This window comes from Camelus dromedarius, chromosome 3, assembly GCF_036321535.1.
Source record: "Camelus dromedarius isolate mCamDro1 chromosome 3, mCamDro1.pat, whole genome shotgun sequence".
In the NCBI taxonomy this organism is placed as follows: domain Eukaryota; kingdom Metazoa; phylum Chordata; class Mammalia; order Artiodactyla; family Camelidae; genus Camelus; species Camelus dromedarius.
Window position 1 is genome coordinate 48,496,102 of NC_087438.1, and position 20,442 is coordinate 48,516,543.

Here is a 20,442-nt window from a genome sequence, read left to right on the forward strand (position 1 = left end):
ATTTCTCCGGGGGGGCGGGGAATACTCATTAGTGGCATTGCTGGTAGCAGTGTGTGTTTAGTTTTTAACAGACCGGTGAACTGTTTTCCAGAGTGGCTACATTATTTTGCATTCCCACCAGCAATGTATGAGTGATTTAGTTTCTTCATATCCTCTCCAGGATTTAGTGATGTCACTGTGTTTTACTGTAGCCATTTGAATGGTGTGTATATCTCACTGTGTATGTGTGTATGTGTGTGTTAGCTTTATAGCCTTCCAGTGTCTTTTGTATACCTATTTTGTGTGTATATGTGTATATATATATTATTTGCAAAAAATGGGATTATACTGTATATTTTAAATAACTTTCATTCCTAATTTAACATGTAGCATGTAACATGTAATGAATGCCTTTCCAAGGCATTTTTCTACAGTATCTTTAGCAGCTATATGTGTGTGTATATATATATGTGTGTGTATATATATATAAAAATATATATACTAGCTACACACACACACACACACATATATATATATATATTTATTTAGCACTCCAATATATGAACCAGAGCTTTCTTTTTGAGCTAATTGACTTAGAATATTATGTTTGTTCCAGGTGTAGAACAATGATTTGTTATATGTATATACAGTTGTCCCTTGGTATCCATGGAGGATAGGTTCTAGGACCACTGGTGGGTACCAGAATCCGCAGATGCTCAAGTCCCTTATATAAGATGGTGTAGTACGGTCAGCCCTTTGTATAACCTTCTTCAGGTTCCACATCTGTGGACATGGGAGGCTGATTGCATAGTGAAATGATCACACAGTAAGTCTAGTTAGTACCCACTGTGGTTTTAATTTGCATTTCTATAATGGCTAATGATGTCGAACATCTTCCCTTGTGCTTATTTGCCAGTCATGTATCCTCTTCAGTGAAATTTCTATGTCTTCTGTTCATTTTCTAATTGGATTGTTCGAGAGTTCATCATACATTATGGATACTACTCCTTTGCTGGAGAATTTTCTCCCGGTCGGTAGCATGGCTTTTCATGTCCCTCACTTAGGCTCTCACAGAGGAGAAGTTTCTAACTTTGATGTCTAGCATGATTAAAAAAAAATAGTTCTTAGTCTTTCACATCCAATGGTCCCTTGAAAATCTGAAAGCTGTAAACTCTTGTCAGAAAAATGCACATCACACAAAGTTTTGTTCCTAATTTCATGAAGTTTACGGACTCTCTAAAGTCCATCGGTGGACCATATGTTATATGAACTCATGACTTAATTTACAGTAATCCTGCATAAGACTCCAGAGAGAGTTACTCTTCCTTTATTAAAGTAAAAAGTGGCGAAACATTGTAGTTCACAAATAAGAGCAAGCTTCTTAGCCAGGCTTTACTCTTTGGAGGGCCTAACTCAAGTGCCTCTTTCCCCATAAAACATTTCTCAACGACCCTGAGATACATTGCCAAATGGCTGCTTTAAACTTCTTAGGCTGAACACCTCTGCCATGAAAAAGGTCTTTCTTATGTCAGATTTGAGCTTTAAGGCATCAGCAAATGAATGAACTTGTGGGCTTTCACACCTGCCAGTTCAGTTTTACTAGCTTGACTCTTTAAGTGCGACTTATTTTTCTTGCTCTATTTCCTTGCTTTGTAAGAATGAGTGGAAAGGAAGAAAATAGAAATGAGATGCTGACGGCAGAGTAAGGGTTGATAAATTTGTTCTGATCATTATCTGTGCTCAAGCAGAGAGTTGTCAGTATCAGTTAGTCTTAGTAAACGTGATCATGCATTCCATTATGAGGGAGAAGCAAAAGTAAGGCACACTGTAGGAAGAGGCAGAGTATATTTTGTTTAAATTCTGACTAAAAGGGAGCATGAAATTAGCAGTGTTATTATTAGGTCTCTGGCAAAGGACCCTCAGCCCCTGGAAGTCTGTTGTTGACAGTTGTCACAGGTTTAGTATGTGTGTTTTAGGGGTAAATTGTTTGTAAAAGTTGGAGGCCAGTGACCTTCACTCCCCCTGGTTTCCAAACCTGCTACTCTAAGCTATCTAACTCCTAGTGTTATGTAAAAATACCCTTCATCTGTGTGCGTCTTCATGCTGAGTCCTCCTGCCCCTGCTCCCTTTGTGTAACTCACTTATCACATCATGCTTGCCCTGCACAATCATGTTCTCAGGGCAGTGGTATTACTCCTTTAACCTTTAGCTTTTCATGGCTGGAAGTCTTACCCGACCAGGGGTGAGATCATCAATGATGGGGGCAGTGTTTTATATATTTGAATATCCCTCCTATGACAGCCTGCATGATGATGTGCACATAGTGTCGGTGAGTTGACTTTGACATGATAGAGGGACTTTAAAGATCTCTTGCTAATGAGGACACTGATGCCCTGGTAGGATGTAACTGCCCAAGATGCTTGAGTGATTAAGCTTTGCATTGACTATGAAGGATATACTAAACAGATGACTAATATAAGTGAGATGGTCAAGGGGATGTTATATAAAAAGCTTTTTGAGGGCTTCATCACTTTCTGTGCAAATCCATCCTGTGAAATACCAGTGAGTGTGGCTGATTTGGTGGAACATTTTTGTTAGCCGCTAGCTCACTTTCTTTGTACTATAAACTCTAATTTAGGCTGTACCATTTCAGACTGACTGGCTCCCCTTCTTCCTCCCCACCCCCAGCAGTTTAAATTAATGAGATCTTCTTGAATGGTTATTGTGTTGCTCTCTTTCCGATCTTCAGACATCTCCCCACAGTGAGTTCAAACAATTCTACTCTTTCACTTAAAGTTGCTTAGAACTGCATAACTCAGGTAGATGACTCTAGTCTGGAGCTGGTCTGTGGACACCGTTGTGTATTCAACAGTAGGTTTATTTCTAAAATGCTCTCTTGCTCATTTCCATAATGCTAGCATTGAAGGTTTTTACTTAGACTTGGCCTTAGCTCCCATTTAACTTTTCTTGCCTTCTTATCCAGTTAGTGTAACAATTGTGAAATACAATTAAAATTCTACCCTCCTCAGTTCATAGAAGGAGCTGTGAATCAGCATTACCCTCTAAGTGTGGAAGATTTCAAACTGAGGTAGCAATAGAATTACCCCTAACAGTAATTGCTCTCTGTCCTTTGAGTTTTCAAACCATAGGTAGTATGGCAACAAACTGGACAACTTAGAAGAAATGGACACGTTTCTAGAATCATACAGTCCACCAAAAGTGAATCAAGAAGAAAGAGATCATTTGAACAGACTGATCACTAGAAATGAAATAGAATCAGCAATAAAAAAAAATCCCTGCAACAGAAGTCCAGGACCAGATGGCTTCACTGGGGAATTCTGTGAAACATACAAAATAAGAACTCATACTGATCCTTCTCAAACTCTTCCAAAAGATTGAAGAGGAGGGAATACTCCCAAACTCATTCTATGAAGCCACCATCACCCTGATACCAAAACCAAAGACACTAATGAAAAACAAAATTACAGGCCAATATCACTGATGAACATGGATGCAGAAATCCTCAACAAAATTTTAGTAAGAAGAATTCAACAACACATAGTAAAGATCATACACCATGATCAAGTTGGATAAGTAGGATTTATCCCAGGGACACAAGGATGGTTCGGTGCAAGTCAATCAATGTGATAAACCACATCAGCAAAAGAGAGGACGAAAATCACATGATCATCTCAGTAGATACAGAAAAAGCATTTGATAAAATGCAACACCCATTTATAAAAAAAAAAAAAAAAGAAACAACTCTTACTAAACCTTAGGGGGAATATTCGGTTCTATAACATCAAATAAAATTCTGCGGAACTTAACAGTGTGATATTTATCTGGTACAGTGCTCGTCTGAATTCCTGATGCGTCGAGATGCCTCTGGGCTGCCGGGATGAGGCTGAGCTGGGTAAGCCTCTTTCAGACCCTCTTGGCCTCAATTACTGCTGAATCATTTTGATCAGTCTAAGATGCGGAGGCTCCAAATGATTTCATTTGAAAAGATTCACATGCTTTAAAAAATCCTTTGCATGTGCTTAATGTGCAATGATAATACGTAATAGCTGCAGCTCGCGTTTATTGAGGGCTTATGATGGGCAGTAAGTGTTTGTCAAATCTCTTAATCCTCACAACAGTCTTAGGAGGTAGATACTGTTACCAGTTCTGCTTGATTTATTAGAATCTGGCCCAGGGAGGTAAATAATAGTCCCGAAGTCACACAGTTGGAATATGGTAGAACTGGTGTTTAAACACAGCATGTTCCCGAGCCCGTACGCCCAGCTGGGAGGCTTTTGCAGCCTTTTAGCCAAGCAAATTGCTGTCTTTCAGACCAGAGTAATGTTACAAAAGGACTGTGCTGAGGCTGAGGAGAGCGTGGGCTCTGGGGCTGGGCAGGCTGGATCCGCGTGACCCAGCCACGTCTACCTGCTTGTCCTCGTCCTCAACCAGGTGGCACAAGTCGGCTGAGCTTTTCTTTCCTTGTGTGAAGTGGGGATGGGTGCTGGAGGTCCTCTTATCTGAAGAGCAGGTATCTGGTAAGCTCCTTAAAGTGAAGCTCCTTAAAATGGGGTCAAAAATTCACAGGAAACAGCGGCGGAAAAAAGATTTGCCTCGGGTTCTAGTTTTTGAAAATGAAATTAAAATTAGGAAAGTTATCTATGACATTTGTAGTTTATTCCTCTGGCTGAAAGGCAGCAGGGCGTCATGGCTAGGGTTACAGGCTCTGGCGCGGCTGCTCATACCAGCCCCGCCTTGCTTGTGGAGACCTCATGCACGTTTGTTCTCAGCCCTGTGCTCATTCTTGGGGTGAACACAGGGTGAATCTTGTGTGTGAGAGGCTAATTGGGAGAAGTTGTGACTTTTTCCCCCCCGACGTAACTGATCAATAATAGCACAGTAGGACATCCATGTCATCACGTTTGGTTTTCAGAGCATTACTATGAGGGTCATTTTTAATAGAAATACCCAAGAATGTCTCCCATTTTCTCACAGAGTAATGAGAAGGTGCTTTTATTCTTGTAATATCCTGAAATTTATTCCTGAAATTATTATCTTGAAGCCTTTATCTCATGATGTTTTCTTTTTACTTGTTATCAGATCTCTGTCACATTCTCATTGATGGTTTCATATATGACTTGAAGTTCTCCAGCACTCAGATTATTTCCTCAAGTTTTATTTAACCTTATTTCATGTTTAAAAAAAGATTTCCAATTTTATTTTCAGTTGATTTGTATTTTAGCTATAACATTTGGTAACCACATCAAGGCCAAAACAAACACAAAAAGATTTGACGTACAAGATAAAATGGTTAGAGAGTAGATGTTAGCATCAGATGGGGTGAAGAAGGAACAAGAGACTTTGTTGCTTGTAATCTGATAAGTAGTCAATTCATCTAAATATTTTTGTTTAGGTAACCTGCTTCTCACTTTGCCTTGTAACTTGAGAGGCTTGTAAATGAAGATTCAAGTAGCTAGGACTTCTACATTTTCCTTAATGCTACTATGAGAATTCTCTGAGATGATGTTTGTAAAGTAATTAACACAGTGCCTGATACATTGTTAACCTTACCAAATGTAGTTTATAGTATTGATAAATATTTGAACATTGTCTGTTAATAGGTTGTGTAAGAGGCATACACACCAATGATTCTTAGCTTATTCAAAGGTAAAATTAGTCATAGGTTTTATATTGAATCAGTCTTAGAATATTTCATTTAGATGCAAAAACATGAGAAACACAGAACTTCCAAGAACTGTTTTTTTTCTGTATTAGTTGTTATATTTTTAAATTTAGTATATTCTTTTCACCTGTTGAAAATGGTCTAATATCTTTCTTTGGAGTGAACTAGTGTTCCAAGATACTGGAATATTATGTATTTGTCATAAAATGTCTAAAATATTGAATCTTTTGTATCTTGATCTTTTCATAAGATTTTTTTTTTCCCCTTTTGGGCACAGACTTAAAAATTGTGGCTGTGTGCTTAGGCCCCCAGTTCATTCTGTGGTACAGCCAGCAAGACTGGAAATGTATTGACTTTTACTTTCCCAAGAAATATTTTCAAAAAATGCAATACAATTAAAATAGTACTTGAGTCTCAATTTTTGAAATTGCTGGTGGGGAACTCAAGCATTAGGAAATGAAGTGCAGAGTGTGATGCTGGACTTGTGTAGTGAGAAGCTACAGCATGTGGAGAACTTAGGCAGCTGTGACTTGCTTAGCAAATACACATTTTTTATCATTAAACTTGATGTAAAAGGAAGCATGGCCTCGTTTAGCCATGCAGCTCTGCACATGGGCACAGAACTTATTGTTCTTTGCTGTAAAAGAGGAATTCATTTCAGAAAAATGAGAATACAGTTTTTAAATATCTATTTCAGTTTGAAGTTTTATTTGAATATACAATATATTTGCTCCAAACTGTTTTCTCTTAAGTAGGGAAATCCTGATAGGAGTTTTAGAAGGGTTGAGAGGTTGAGAACCCTGGGTATTTTGTTTTAGTTTATTTTTTCAAGGAGGGTAAAAAGGAGTTTCTCTGAAAAACAAAATAACTGCTGCTCAAAATGGTTCTTAAACTTCTTTACTGAAAACTGGCAAAAGGTGGAGTAGGTGGGAATAACAAAATATGAGTTGTTAACTATAAGGTGACATATAAATAAGTTGTTTAATCGTTGACTTTTTGCCTTTTGCCTGACATGATGATAATCCAGATTTGAGGCAGGCATTAGGTGGAGTTGGCCTCGTAATGACTGAAACGTCTGGAGAACCTGGGTCCTTTGCAAAGCTGTGTGACTTTGGGTTCTGCACTGCATCCGGCCCCCCTGGGCCTTCTCACCGGGTAGATAGAGAACCCCTTGGGCTCTTGTGAGCGCCACGGGTTATGCATTGGTCTGCTAAGCCTGGAGGAAAACACTGGGAAAAGTGGCCAGACAATTAGGGGGAAAGGCTTACTTTACAGGAGCAGACCTTCAAAATGTTGTCATGTACCCTTAAGCATAAAATGCCAGCATGTATCCCTTAATTTGTGTATTTATTAACAAAACATACTGCTGTAACAGTTACTGCTGTAACAATATTCCAAAGCAAGATCTAAAAAGCTCTAAGGACTAAACATGGTAGTGAAAAAAATTTTTATCAATAACCATTTTTGTTCTCACTGAAAACACTGACGTAATGCAGATCAGTGAGAGCAATATGATGAATATGTGTCATTATTTTGAAAACCTTCATTTAATAATTTTAATGCTGTATAACATTTCAGCTTGAATGTCTGCTTCAAATTACTGTTGGCTTTGAAATTGGTTTTGAAGTGTCATAGCTAAGAAAGATACTATACTATGATAAATAGATTCTAATTGAAGAAGTGAGTGCTGGCTGTATTTATAAATAAGGGGATTTATGTTTTAATCCCTTCCAACAATTAAACAAGAGTTTGTTTAAATTTGGCTCATAAATTCTCATCTTCTCTGATGTCAGTCACTCCTCCTGCAAATTAATCAGAGGTTGTTGCATTTTAAAAATATGAAACCCATGAAACATGTGGAAAGGTTTAAAGAATAGATTAGAAAGCTTTTTTCAAAAATGTAAAGCAGGCAGACATGTGAGGGCTTTTGTAGGTGGCAAACTTTAAGTAATTTTTGCAACAAAATCCCAAAATGGAAATGTACACTTTTTCAGAATGTTTTTAGAATGGCACGTACTATCCATAATCTGAGTTACTTTTGAAATGTATTTTCTTTTTCACTTAGTAAAATATCACCCCTTTCTTGAAGGTATAGGATATTTATTTGAAAAATATCTTTTAAAAATCTGCTATAAACAGCTATCTACACTTCTATTTTTGCTTGAAAACTAGGTAATACATGTTTGGCAACTTTTGAAAGTACTTTGCTGTGGTATAACCAACACACCTTAATGTGGTAAAGATTTTTATGGTCATTTTCTGTCTTGTTACAGAAATTGTAAAGATGTGACCACGTTTGAAGGTCTTATTTCTATAAAAGTAACCACATGGACATCCTGTGGAACTGTGTGCTTTCGGCTTCAAGTTCTTTGTTGAAGTAGCTCCCCCATGAGTGACACAGTGAATGAATTTCGTGTAAGATGCTTTTTGACCTTCTTATCCGAGAAGTGCCCTATCAGTGGCTGTACTTGAACAGTTTTCCTGTAGAACATCATTTATTAAAGAAGTGATTCACTCTTCAGACTGTCTTCATATTCTCACCCAAAGTGGTTTCTTTTTAGTGTATTTTATCAGACAAAATTTGATACTAGAAGCTGAGTTCTGGAAAACATCTAAGTGTGTGGCAAGCCTCCCACACAGCTTAATATGTGTTAATGTGCTTCCTGAAATATTCAGTTTTGAAAGTTTTGCTCATAAAGGAATGCATTTTAGTTTTTTTTTTTTAACTTTCTGTATTTCAGTCTTTTTTCTTAGCACCACGTTGACTGTGGAATGCATTTGTTTCTTTTGCTATTAAGCAGAAATCTTAAAAGGATCTTCTAATTTTATTTAGTGAAATTTTATAAAGGGTTAGAATTATGTATGGCATGACTGTAAACATAGGTGAAAAGATGGCTAATATCTGGAGATGTGGCAAACAATATCGGGGTAGCGGTACCCATGCTGGTGGGTATCCGTTCACATTCTTAGTGCCTTCTTGATAATTTTGAGCCTTGGTGGATCTGCTTGTCAGTGCTCTTGGGCTGGTCGTTACTTTGGTTTCGTAGGGTAGCTTGTGGGCAGTTCACACCGGGATTGGGAATCTGTTTTATCCTTCGTGTGGTTAGTATTATTTTTAATTTGAACGTTTCTTCTGGATTCCTTAAGCCATTCATCCAATTTGTGAGATCAGTTTCATTAAAAATTGATAACAGTAAGCCCTTTTAAGGGGGTCCGCGTGAACTGTCACAGGGCACAAAATGCTAAAAACTGGGAGGGCTGAGTGAAGGCCCCATTGTCAACCCCTTGGCCTTGTGAGACCCTCAGTCTTGTCTCCGGATAACTCATGGAATGTAACTTGTGACCTCAGAGGGTGCTAGTGCCAGCATATATATGAATGATTTGTAAAACTTGAGCTAAGTGATTTCATCAAAAACCATATTTTCCTCCTGGCCAAATGTGTCGTCTGCAGGATACTGTACTAAATGTCACAGTTTGGGTTGCTGTGTGTCTGCCTTCTGACGAGACATCCCCAAAGTAGTGCAGCTGGGCTGTGGCCTGGGAACCAGAGCCAGGCTTGGCCTGGTGAGCAGAACCCTGTCCCAGAGCATGCAGGTGGGTTGGGGAGGCGGAAGGTGACAAGGGCTGGGAGTCCCCCTGTCTGCCACATACATAGTTCTCATACAGCCCACTCTTCCTTTTCTCCCAATCTTTAGGTCTCTTTGGTTCAGCTGTGAGCTCTTTGAGGGCTGGACCACTTCCTGGTCATCTTTGTGTAATGCCTGGCCCACTGTAGGTGCTCAGAGAACCTGTTTTAAATGATGCTCCTTTTTTCTAAGCTGCTAGCTGGTTTCTGGGTGCATGTTTTAAAAGGGCAGGTGGGATGTGCGCATCTGGTGGAGAGGCTGGTTAGTGTGACAGCAGGCTGCATCCCTGCAGACTAAGAGGTCCTAGAACTCTGTTGTCATCGCGAGCTCCTGCCTAGTCTAGCAAGAGTGGGTTCTGACCTCAGAGTAACCTAAGATCCAAGTGATTAACGACGGCAGAACTTGCAACATGCTTATGTTGGCCTTTCTCGGCTTTCTGAAATATGATTTCTATTTGGAAGCAGTCAGTGGGATAATGTTGGGGGAATTAACCTTATGTGTGGGTATTAAGGTGAAAGAAGAAAGTGGGGGGAGGATATTTTATTCAAAGAGCATTTCATTCCTTTGTTCTTAATTTTGTCTCTGCGATTTTCCCATCTGTCAAGCTCCTCTTCCCTCTGTGATGTTAACTGAAGGGCAGGACACAGCCCTGCTGGTTGATCACACTGGGGCTCCTGCAGTAACTCTCTCCTTTATTATTTTCATTGCAGGTGCAGAAGCCATGGAGTTGAACTGCAGCGAAGTACCTCTTTATGTAAGTAGCATTGGGCTTCAGGTCCAAGTGGCCCTGTCTTAGACTCGAAGCCCATGTGACTGAAGTGGGGAGAAACGTTTTGCTCCCTTTTGAGTTGGAGCTTTTAAAAAATACAACAGACAGCCTAACAGTCTAGTTCAAGTCTTTGCATGGAGCCTTTTAAAACTGGTTGGCTTCTGATTCCAAAGTCTGGGTTTTAATTATGCTTTCCTGAGCAACTTTTAACTGTGTAACTTCTGGCCTCAGAAATATGCAGTTCATTTGTGTGGATAATTTTTGACATATCATTTTATGATATCCTGCATGTTTCCTGTGTGTGTCATTTTGTGGGGAAGGTTCAGTGACAGTCGTGTCAGGTAAAATCATGAAATAGGAATTCAGAGGCAGAAGTGCTGGAATATACCTAGAACAGTTGAGGGGCTGGTGGCAGAGCTGCCCAGGGAGAGTCCTAGTCAGACATGCCTTCTGGGCTGAGGGAGGATTCGGTTTCTGAGAACAGTTACTGGGTGTAACAGAAGTGAACGGATTGTCTCCCCACATATAAAGTGGCAGGTGACTTTCACTTCCCTCCTTATTTTAGACAAAATTTCTTTCCTTGGAATCTGACTTTGTAGGTGAGGGGCGGGCATGTGTGTGTGTGGAAATTGAGGTTTCAAGTGGCCTTTGAATCATCAAGTCATGAAATCCAGCAAGAGTACTAGATCTAGAATAAGGATGTGACAATGTGACCTCAATTCAGATGGATCCCTAACAGAACAAAATATCAAGGAAATGGAACAAATTTAATCAGAATCCTCAATCAGTTAAAGTATATTCATTCGTTTCCCTTACAACTGCACTGCCCAGGTGGCCCTCCTTCTCTCCCCTCCTCCCCCTTCCTCCCTGTTACCCTCCTGCCCCTTACACATACCCCCATACCCCACTCTATTCCTTGGAGGCAGACAAAATGATAAAATAAATGGATTTCAGGATAATGACAGAGCTTCATCCTGGGTTACCCAGTGGTCTAAAGTATTCTTTCTAGGTTCTAATTTGCAGGTCATAAAATGTGTATAGCCAACTGTCTGGCCCAGCCATAATCAAATTTTTTTTAAAGGATGGTCCAAAGCTAAATTTAAAGTACTTTCAAGTCTATCTTTTGGTTTTTAGGGGTACCTTTCTCCTCCTTAGCTTTATTCCTTCCACCCTGCTCCCCTACCTTAAACCAGACAAATCCACAAATCTTATCATGATATAAAACCTAGTATTTGATCGGTATCCTTGTATTGCTATTTTGAACTCAGACCTACCAGGTGATGACCAGACTAGGGAAGAGTCAATAGACATTGTCTGAAGGAGAGAAGAGACTTAAATAGACCAAAGGAAAGCAAAAAACCAAAAAACCAAAAAAAACCAAAAAACAAAAAACAAAAAAACCCCACCAAACTCGAATTATCTAATAATATATACTATTTAGAATAAAACAAAAAGTACAGAAAAGTGTTAAGAAAATAAGTCACTCGTAATCTCATCCTCTATAGATAATGTTAAAACATTAATATATTTGATCAATTTGAAGGTACAATCTTATCAGTTTACATCTCTGAAATTGAGATGCTCTTACTTCACTGTGCATCCTGGCAGATGTCATGATGTAGCTGTCATTACCTCCGCATGTGAGACCTTGGTCACAATGGTTCATAATGTTGCCTCTTGAGATTCCTTACTGGTCTTGCTGGTACTATATGAATTAATTGCTTTCAAAATGACTTTACTGTGATTTGGCACTAAAAGGCAAAGTTACTCTGTATATAGAAAGACATGGAAAGAGCAGCATGATACATGGTAAAATATATAAATAAATTTAGAAGAGCTCTTTTAATAAGTATAAAATCTCACTATGTCATGCTTGGCAGTTTTTTCTCTTAGTGGAATATAAAATGCACATTTTAACTTGTATTCCTCTCAGATAAGAGGAAATACATATTTAACATAACTGATTTTTATTTTACATAAATATATATAAAAATATATATGTATATACACACACACATATATATATATACATATATATATATATATATATATATATATATATATATATATATATTAAACTGCTTTTTCACTTAACGTGTTATGTCAACATCATTACAGATTGACCTAAGGCAGTCTGACCATTTGGCCTCATGCAGTAAGAGGTCGGTGGGGGAATATTATAACAAAAACAAGCCTTAAACCAAAGCCATCAATGAGTAATATGTAAACAAAACTGACACAACTAGACTATAGCTTGTTTCTGTAACATGGGGCAGTCCTACTCTGTGAACTTCTGTCTTCAGAGCTTTCATAAATACTCACTTGTAGTTTCTCCTAGTTTATTACAATCTAGTTTATGAACTCAGCATTTTTTATTTGTATGTGTTGTATTTCATATATATTAATTTAAAAATACATGCAAAAAGTAAAACCCTGTTGAACCCTATTATTCATAATGATCACTGTTGATATTTTAGTGTGTTTTCCTCCAAAGTTTTATCTATATTTGGGTTGAATTTTTTTGAAGGTTCTTTTGACATTTATTTACATGACATCTTTTCTTGTTTGATGCATTGGCTCTCTTAAATTTTGATGCTTTCATGTACTTCTAGTAATTCTGTCCAGTTGTCATGACTAGTTCTTTTGGAAAAACAAATTAAGATAATTCTGATAAGTGTAATTAAGAGAGAACCCAAATAGAACCCTTCTATACTGTTGGTGGGAATGTAGTTTGGTGCAGCCATTATGGACAACAATATGGAGATACCTCAAAAAACTAAAAATAGATTTACCATATGATCTAGCAATCCCACTCCTGGGCGTGTATCCAGTGGGAACTCTAACTTGAAAAGATACATGTACCCGCAATGTTCACAGCAGCACTATTTACAGTAGCCAAGATATAGAAACAACCTAAATGTCCATTGACAGAAGACTGGATAAAGAAGCTGTGGTACGTTTATATTATGGAGTACTACTCAGCCATAAAAAAGAATAAAATAATGCCATTTGCAGCAACATGGATGGACCTGGAGATCATCATTCTAAGTGAAGTAAGCCAGAAAAAGAAAGAAAAATATCATATGATATCACTCATATGTGGAATCTAAAAAAAAAAAAAAGACACAAATGAACTTATTTATAAAACAGAAACAGACTCATAGACATAGAAAACAAACTTACGGTTACCAGGGGGGAAAGAGGGTTGAAAGAGATAAATTGGGAGTTCGGGATTTGCAGATACTAACTACTATATATAAAACAGATAAACACGTTTCTTCTGTATAGCACAGGAAACTATATTCAATATCTTCTAGTAACCTATAATGAAAAAGAATATGAAAACGAATACACCAGAAATTGACACAACATTGTAAACTGATTATACTATGATAAAAAAGGAACCCAAACAAACTTGAAATTATGAAGAGTTCATAACATATTGAGATGATATCTTAATTATAAAATAATACTAAACATAAATATATGCTAATGAACTGGAAAAATCATTTAAGGTAGGCTTTAGGAATATGTATTATTAGATTTATCTCAAGAAAAATTAAATTATAAAAATGGGTCAATAATCATGGAGAAAAAAATTGATAGAAATTATTCCCCAACTTTTATCCACTCTTCTCAAAAGGATACTTCATTCAAGTGGGTCCTGTAAGTGATTTTTTTTTTTTCCCTTTGGTTGTAACCTGTTTTGACTGATTTCTTACAACATTTTGTAGTTAAAATGTTTATCTGTGTTTATTTTTGGATCACTATAGAGAATCCTTCCTAAAAACGATAGCTTCTTTACACCTATAGAAAAACCTGTGGTTGTAAGTCTTTTTTTCTTCCTTTATGCATTTTGTTTGGATCCATGAAAACTTTGAACTTTTTAAAGTTTTGTCCTTTTGTCTTTCACTATTGTTTTCCCCTTTTAGAACAGCTGATATTCTGTCGTTGGACTGTTCTATCCCACCCACCGCCCCCCCTTTTTTTTGGTCTGAATTCTGGAAGCCTGTTTTCTTCTTTTTTTAAAAGCTTAGCAAATTTTATTTTACTATATTTTGATTTACTTATGTTTAATTGAAGTATAGTTGATTTACAATGATGTTAGTTTCTGTTGTACAGCATAGTGATTCAGTCATACATATATATGCATATTCTTTTTCATTATAGGTTATTACAAGATACTGACTATAGTTCCCTGTGCTATACAGTAGGTCCTTGTTGTTTATTCTATACATAGTAGTTTTTTTTGTATATATATGTATTTTTCTTGAAGTATAGTCAGTTTACAATGTTGTGTCTATTTCTAGTGTACAGCATAATGCTTCATTCATACATGAACATACATATATTCATTTTCATATTTTTTCACCATAAGTTACTACAAGATATTGAATATAGTTCCGTGCGCTATACAGTATGAACTTGTTGTTTATCTGTTTTATGTATAGTAGTTAGTATCTGCAAATCTCGAACTCCCAATTTATCCTTTTCCACCCCCTTCCTCCTCTGATAACCATAAGTTTGTTTTCTATGTCTGTGAGTCTGTTTCTGTTTTGTAAATAAGTTTGTTTGTCTTTTATTTTTTTTTAGATTACACATATAAGTGATATCATATGGTATTTTTCTTTCTCTTTCTGTGGAAAGCTGTTTTCTTCTTAAGTTTTCTGTACCATCAAGTTTATTTCCTACTTGCCAGACAGTTTTAGACTATATTACTTTGTTTTTAATTTTTTTATGCAGTATTTTCAAATCTTGGCCTGTTTCTTTGTGTGCCTACATAGTTTTATTGTGAGCACAAAGCAAAAAGATAATTTTTTTTTCTCAATCTCCCAGGAATCTTTCAGAAGGAGGCGTAGTCTCTGATTCTGTATGTGTGTTATAAATTTCTTTGGCTTTTTTGGGGCAAAATGTTTTTCTATTTTTTGGATGAGGGGCAGACGTTTCTGTTTGCTTTTCTTTAGGAAGAAGATGAACTTAGTATTGGGAATGCAGGGATATTCCTGAACTCAACCACAGACTTACTCTAATTTTCAGAATGAACCATGGAGGTCCGCTGTGTTGCCATTGCAGAAAAAGAGAAACACTGCGCTATAATAAGATTAGAGAAGGAGTGGGAGTTGGCAAGACTGGTAGCCAAGAATTTTATAATATTGATTTGCAAACCTTAGGGATGGAAGCATTGCAGATCCAATTTTCATCCTCTGAGCAGCTTCCTGCATCTGTACTTTAAGGGGCACTAAAGGAAACAGCTCTGGAAGGCCAGGCTGTTCGTTCCCAGTAGGAAAGTAGGAGAGGCATGCAATCTGGTTTGAAGTCTGGGCTTAATTTTTAGATTGAATGGTAACCTGGTTTTAGGTGGAGGTGTTGTAAGCCAGAAAAGAGTTGTCATGAAGAAGCTGGTGAGAAGAGTGAAAGCCTGGAAGAGGGTAAATTAGAATTATTATAACTGATCGACGATATTTATGTTCTATCTTAAAACTCTTTAACTGTCACCACTTGGGAGCTTAAATCCTATTGGAAGTCATGAAGTTATTGTTTAATTTTAGTTTGCTTTTAGTCTTATTTTGTTATTTCCTAGTCTGTATGTACAGAGAGAAAATTATGAAAGTACAGTGTGAAAGGAGAGATTTTGCTTATTGAGTGTCTGAATTTTGAAAGAGGAAGAGATTGTGCATTCACAAGCCAAGCTGAATGTTTTTGTTGGGGGATTATTTTTTAATTGAAGTATAGTTAATTTACAATATTGTGTTAGTTTCAGGTATACAGCATAGTGATTCAATTTTTTTGCAGATTATTTTTCATTATAGATTGTTTCTGATTACTTTTAAATTGTTTCCTCTAAATTTCTGTGGGTTAAGGAAGCTTATAAAACACATGTTATACTTACATACTTCATCTAAGAACTTCCTTTTCCACATTAATTATACTTATATTTTTATATAAAGTATAATTAGCATTCATCTTTCCAAAAAATTAGTTCAGTGCTGTGATTAAAACAGAGGAACTTTTCCTTGAGAAATTCCTGGTTTCCAAAGGTTCTTTTTTCTCGGTAAAATAGCTTTATTTTAAATGATTATTCAAGTAACACTTGCTCATTATAAAAAAAAATAGAAGAAATTACCAAGAAGAAAACAAAAATCACTTGAAATTCTACCTTTGGAAGAACTTTTATTAGTATTTTGATGACAGTCCTTTCAGGAATTTGTTTTGGCAAATCTACACACACACACACACGCACACGCACACGCACACGCACACAAGATCTGTAGGAGGAATCATATAGAAAAGCTGTTTATCTTGCCCAAATCCCTGTTATTCTCTCCTCTCATTTCATACCTCCTCCTCTGTCCCCCAGGTAATTCTATTTTTTTTTAATTGAGTTATAGTCAGTTTACAATGTTGTGTCAATTTCCAGTGTAGAGCACAATTTTTCAGTTATTCGTGAACATATATATATTCATTGTCACATTCTTTTTCACTGTGAGCTACCACAAGATCTTGTATATATTTCCCTGTGCTATACAGTATAACCTGTTTATCTATTCTACATATTCCTGTCAGTATCTACAAATTTCAAACTCCCAGTCTGTCCCTTCCCTCCCAACTCCCATCCCCCCTCCCACCTGGCAACCACAAGTTTGTATTCTGTGTCTGTGATTCTGTTTCTGTTTGCATTTATGTTCATTTTTTTTTTAGATTCCACATATGAGTGATCTCAATGGTATTTTTCTTTCTCTTAAACATTTGATAAAATTCAACACCCATTTATGATAAAAACTCTCACCAAAGTGGATATAGAGGGAACATATTTCAACATAATAAAAGCTATATATGACAGACCTATAGTACTATAGTACCTATAGTACTCAATGGTGCAAAACTCAAAAGCTTCCCACTAAAATCTAGGACAAGACAAGGCTGCCCACTATCACCACTCCTATTCAGCATAGTCTTGGAAGTCCTAGCCACAGCAATCAGGCAAGACAGAGAAATAAAAGTGATCCAAATTGGAAAAGAAGAGGTAACAGTGTCACTATATGCAGATGACATAATACTATATATAGGAAACCATAAAAGGTCCACAGAAAAACTACTAGAACTAATTGAAGAATTCAGCAAGGTAGCATGTTACAAGATTAACGTACAAAAATCAGTTGCATTTCTTTACACTAATGGTAAATCAACAGGAAAAGAAAGTAAAGAAACAATCCCCTTTATAATAGCACCTAAAGTAATAAAATACCTAGGAATAAATCTAACCAAGGAGGTGAAAAACTTATACACAGAGAACTATAAAACATTGATAAAGGAAATTAAAGAAGACTTAAAAAAATGGAAAGATATCCCATGCTCTTGGCTTGGAAGAATCAATATTGTCAAAATGGTCATACTGTCCCCCAGGTAACTCTTGTTGAAACCTACTGGAGTCATTCATTCTCAGCAATGTGAACATCCTCTGGAAACTTGTTGGAAATCCACACTCTCAGACCTGACCCTAGACCTAATGAAATCAGACACTCTGGTGGGGGGGGGGCACAGATAACCTGTGTTTTAACAAAACCTTCAGATGATTCTGATGTGTGCTAAAGTTTGAGAATTGTTGATTTAGAATATATGTATCTCTACATTTTTCTTTGCTCATACAACCCTATACATTCATATATGTAAATACAGGCTTTAATGAAATTATTTAAAAAACCTGGATCTTATTATGTAAAATTCTGTATCTTTTCCAGCTCAGCATTACTTTGTGGAAATTCCTGCAAGTCATCAGGTGTAGCTCCAACTCCTTTTATTTAATAAATGGGTGTGGGTCAAGCCACTTCCCTGTGGATGGGTATTCACTAGACATTATTGTCCATATGTCCTTATTTATTGATATTTTTATCCTTGTGAGATAGGTTCCCAGGAGTGGAATTGCTAGGTGAAGGATGTACATACTTCAAATTTTAATGATCCATTTGCACGTGAAAGGTAACAGTTCCCATTTTATTCAACTTTCAGAAATATTTAGTATCTAGTTCTTTAGCCCTAACATATGATAATTATGAAGTTGGGGGTTAGGTATGCACTTTCACTGTGCAAAGGAAGGTAGCATGTTAAATTTTATATATTTTATAAAAGTTGAAAAAAATCCCCCCCCCCTTTTTTTTTCCCCGTGGAGCTTCATTTCTGCTGTTTCTCGAATTCAGGCTGATTTGAGCATCTAATCCATGGAGAGGTTTATAACATCTGCAGAGGGTGTGTCTGTGAAACTTCGCGTGTGGGCTCTTGCTCTCCTCCACCCTTGAGACGTGGTAATCGTAGCAATTGACTGAGAAGAGTAATCATTTCTTTCTCTGGAGGCTGCAGATTGTATAACCATTTGGACAATGGAGTTTCAGCTTCAGTAGCTTGTTGCCGGCTGGAGCTAAGTGGCTTCCCTAGTCCCTTAGCATTTTATGTTTGTTATTCTTTTATTCTGAGTTACAGTGTCCTGCTGAGTTTGGTCCCAAGTACGCTGGTTGCTGTTGGGCTCACTGTGTATAATTGAAGGTGTAGTCTAGTGTTTGGTGATCTGATCAGCACTTCAAGTGGCTGAGATGAAACTTCCACAATCAACCTCTTCTATTTCTGGGGCTTGGTATAGTGTCCTGGAATCTTTGGCTGTGCACACTCCCCTTAGTCCCAGCCTTCTGGAGGGATGATCTTAGGACAGGGCGCAGGGAGGCAGTTTCCTATTGAGGCCTCCACGAGTGACTTGGCTTTGTTCTGCACTCACCTGGCAGACGCCTCCTTCCTGACTCCTGCAGATTCCTTCTGGCTTCTGGTTCCTGTCAGAGGAAATCCTGTCCTCCAGAGGCTGCCCTTTCTCTGCCTGTGGCTCTGTAGCCCCCAATGGGCTGACCGGGACCAGCCTCTCTTGACCATGAACTTGGAATCTCAGTATGTGAAGGCACTTTGGAGACCTTTGCCTGGCTACCCCCACTTTGCAGATGGTGAAATTAAGGTTCTGAGAGGGAGAGTCACTTGTTTGACAATGTTAACTCAGCTGGCTTGACACTTAGGATTTAAATGCTGTATTGGGAGCCATAAAATTTTTTTTGCTCAGTTTGTTAATGTCAGATCCACAATAAGCCTGGGATTTTCCCACCTTCACTGGCTCATTAAATGACCTTCCTCATTGCACTGTTCCCGTGACTTCATTTCCCCGTTGGCCTGGTTCTCAGGGACCCCTTTTTGTCCTTTGCTGCCCTGCAGTCTCCCTTGGAGCTTTACCACATGAAGAATAGTGCTGCTTCTTGGACCTTCAATTAAAGTATCTCCTTTCTCTTACATGTTTTTGTCCTGCTAAAGGAGGCTGCTTGTATCTAAGTCTAGGCAGACCCTGACCCTCTAAAGCTCATTTGCTCACAAAAAGCTGGGCCTGCTAATTGCTGGTCACTTGCGCCATCAGGCTCTCAAGCTCAACTTAATAGGAAGTTCCTCAGCTCCGGTGTCACGGTGCGGACGGGGGTGTCTGTCAGCACGGGTCACTACGGCGAACTGCGGCTTTGAGAATGGAATCAGGAGGGAGGGCTTTTGCCTGAAATGAACTTCTAGATCACACGTTTACTTTGTGCAAGTTTGTTTTTAGCAAATTATACCAACATTACCTGTGTTGTGACTTAAACGCAGCAGCGTGAGCATCTCAACTAACTGCTGCGCGCTGGGCGGCTTCCTCCATCGCGGTCTGAGTGGTGCTGGCTGAGGTCACCTCGCCTTCGTGGCTCTTGCTTTCTACCAACTTAAGTTGACCTTTTCCTGCCTTGTCTTTCTCTGCCTGGTCCTGCTTTTTCCTTTTTGCCTTTTGTTGTATTTTCCTTAAGGAGGGGCAGACAAATCCCAGAGCACCATGCTGTTCTAGCCACAGAACAGGAGAACCTCGGTAACTGCATGACCCTGCCTGGCCAGCAGCCACAGGGTGTCAGCTCCTGTGAAGAGGTGAGCTCCTTAGCTGCTGTGAGAGGTGGCTGGATGGTTCTGGCAGGAGCGGAGGGGAAAGACCACTTCTCAGACCCCTGCAGAACTTTGACTTAGAGATGTTGCCTAAATCCTCCCTTAGCTCCATCCCTGTACAGAGTTTTAAAGAAACACTACCCTTTCCTCTCAGCACAGTGGCACTTTATGGTGCCCCCTTCTGTCACCACGAGATGACAGACTTCTGAGGAAAGGCCTGAGGGTAACAGGTATGACTGCAGGAAACTGCAGGAAGAATTAGCCCCAGCGCTCAGCCTCTTGGAAGGAATGTCTTTGCCGGTGTGGGCTGGAGGCTGGGGATACATAAGTACCAAGTGTTCTTAAAGTCTGATTGTCACATGTCCCATATTTTGGTGACAGCCTCCACAATTTTGGGTAATGTG

The 20,442-nt window shown here is 38.2% G+C and overlaps 1 protein-coding gene across 1 annotated transcript in view; it reads left to right on the forward strand.

Moving 5' to 3' along the window:
- ARHGEF28 (Rho guanine nucleotide exchange factor 28) overlaps positions 1 to 20,442 on the forward strand; it is a 276,974-nt gene that overhangs the window by 44,297 nt on the left and 212,235 nt on the right. Inside the window, exon 2 of the mRNA XM_031446715.2 lies at positions 9,999 to 10,042. Coding sequence (XP_031302575.2) covers positions 10,010 to 10,042 — 33 coding nt within the window. The 5' untranslated portion in view covers positions 9,999 to 10,009. The remainder of the gene's footprint in view (positions 1 to 9,998; positions 10,043 to 20,442) is intronic.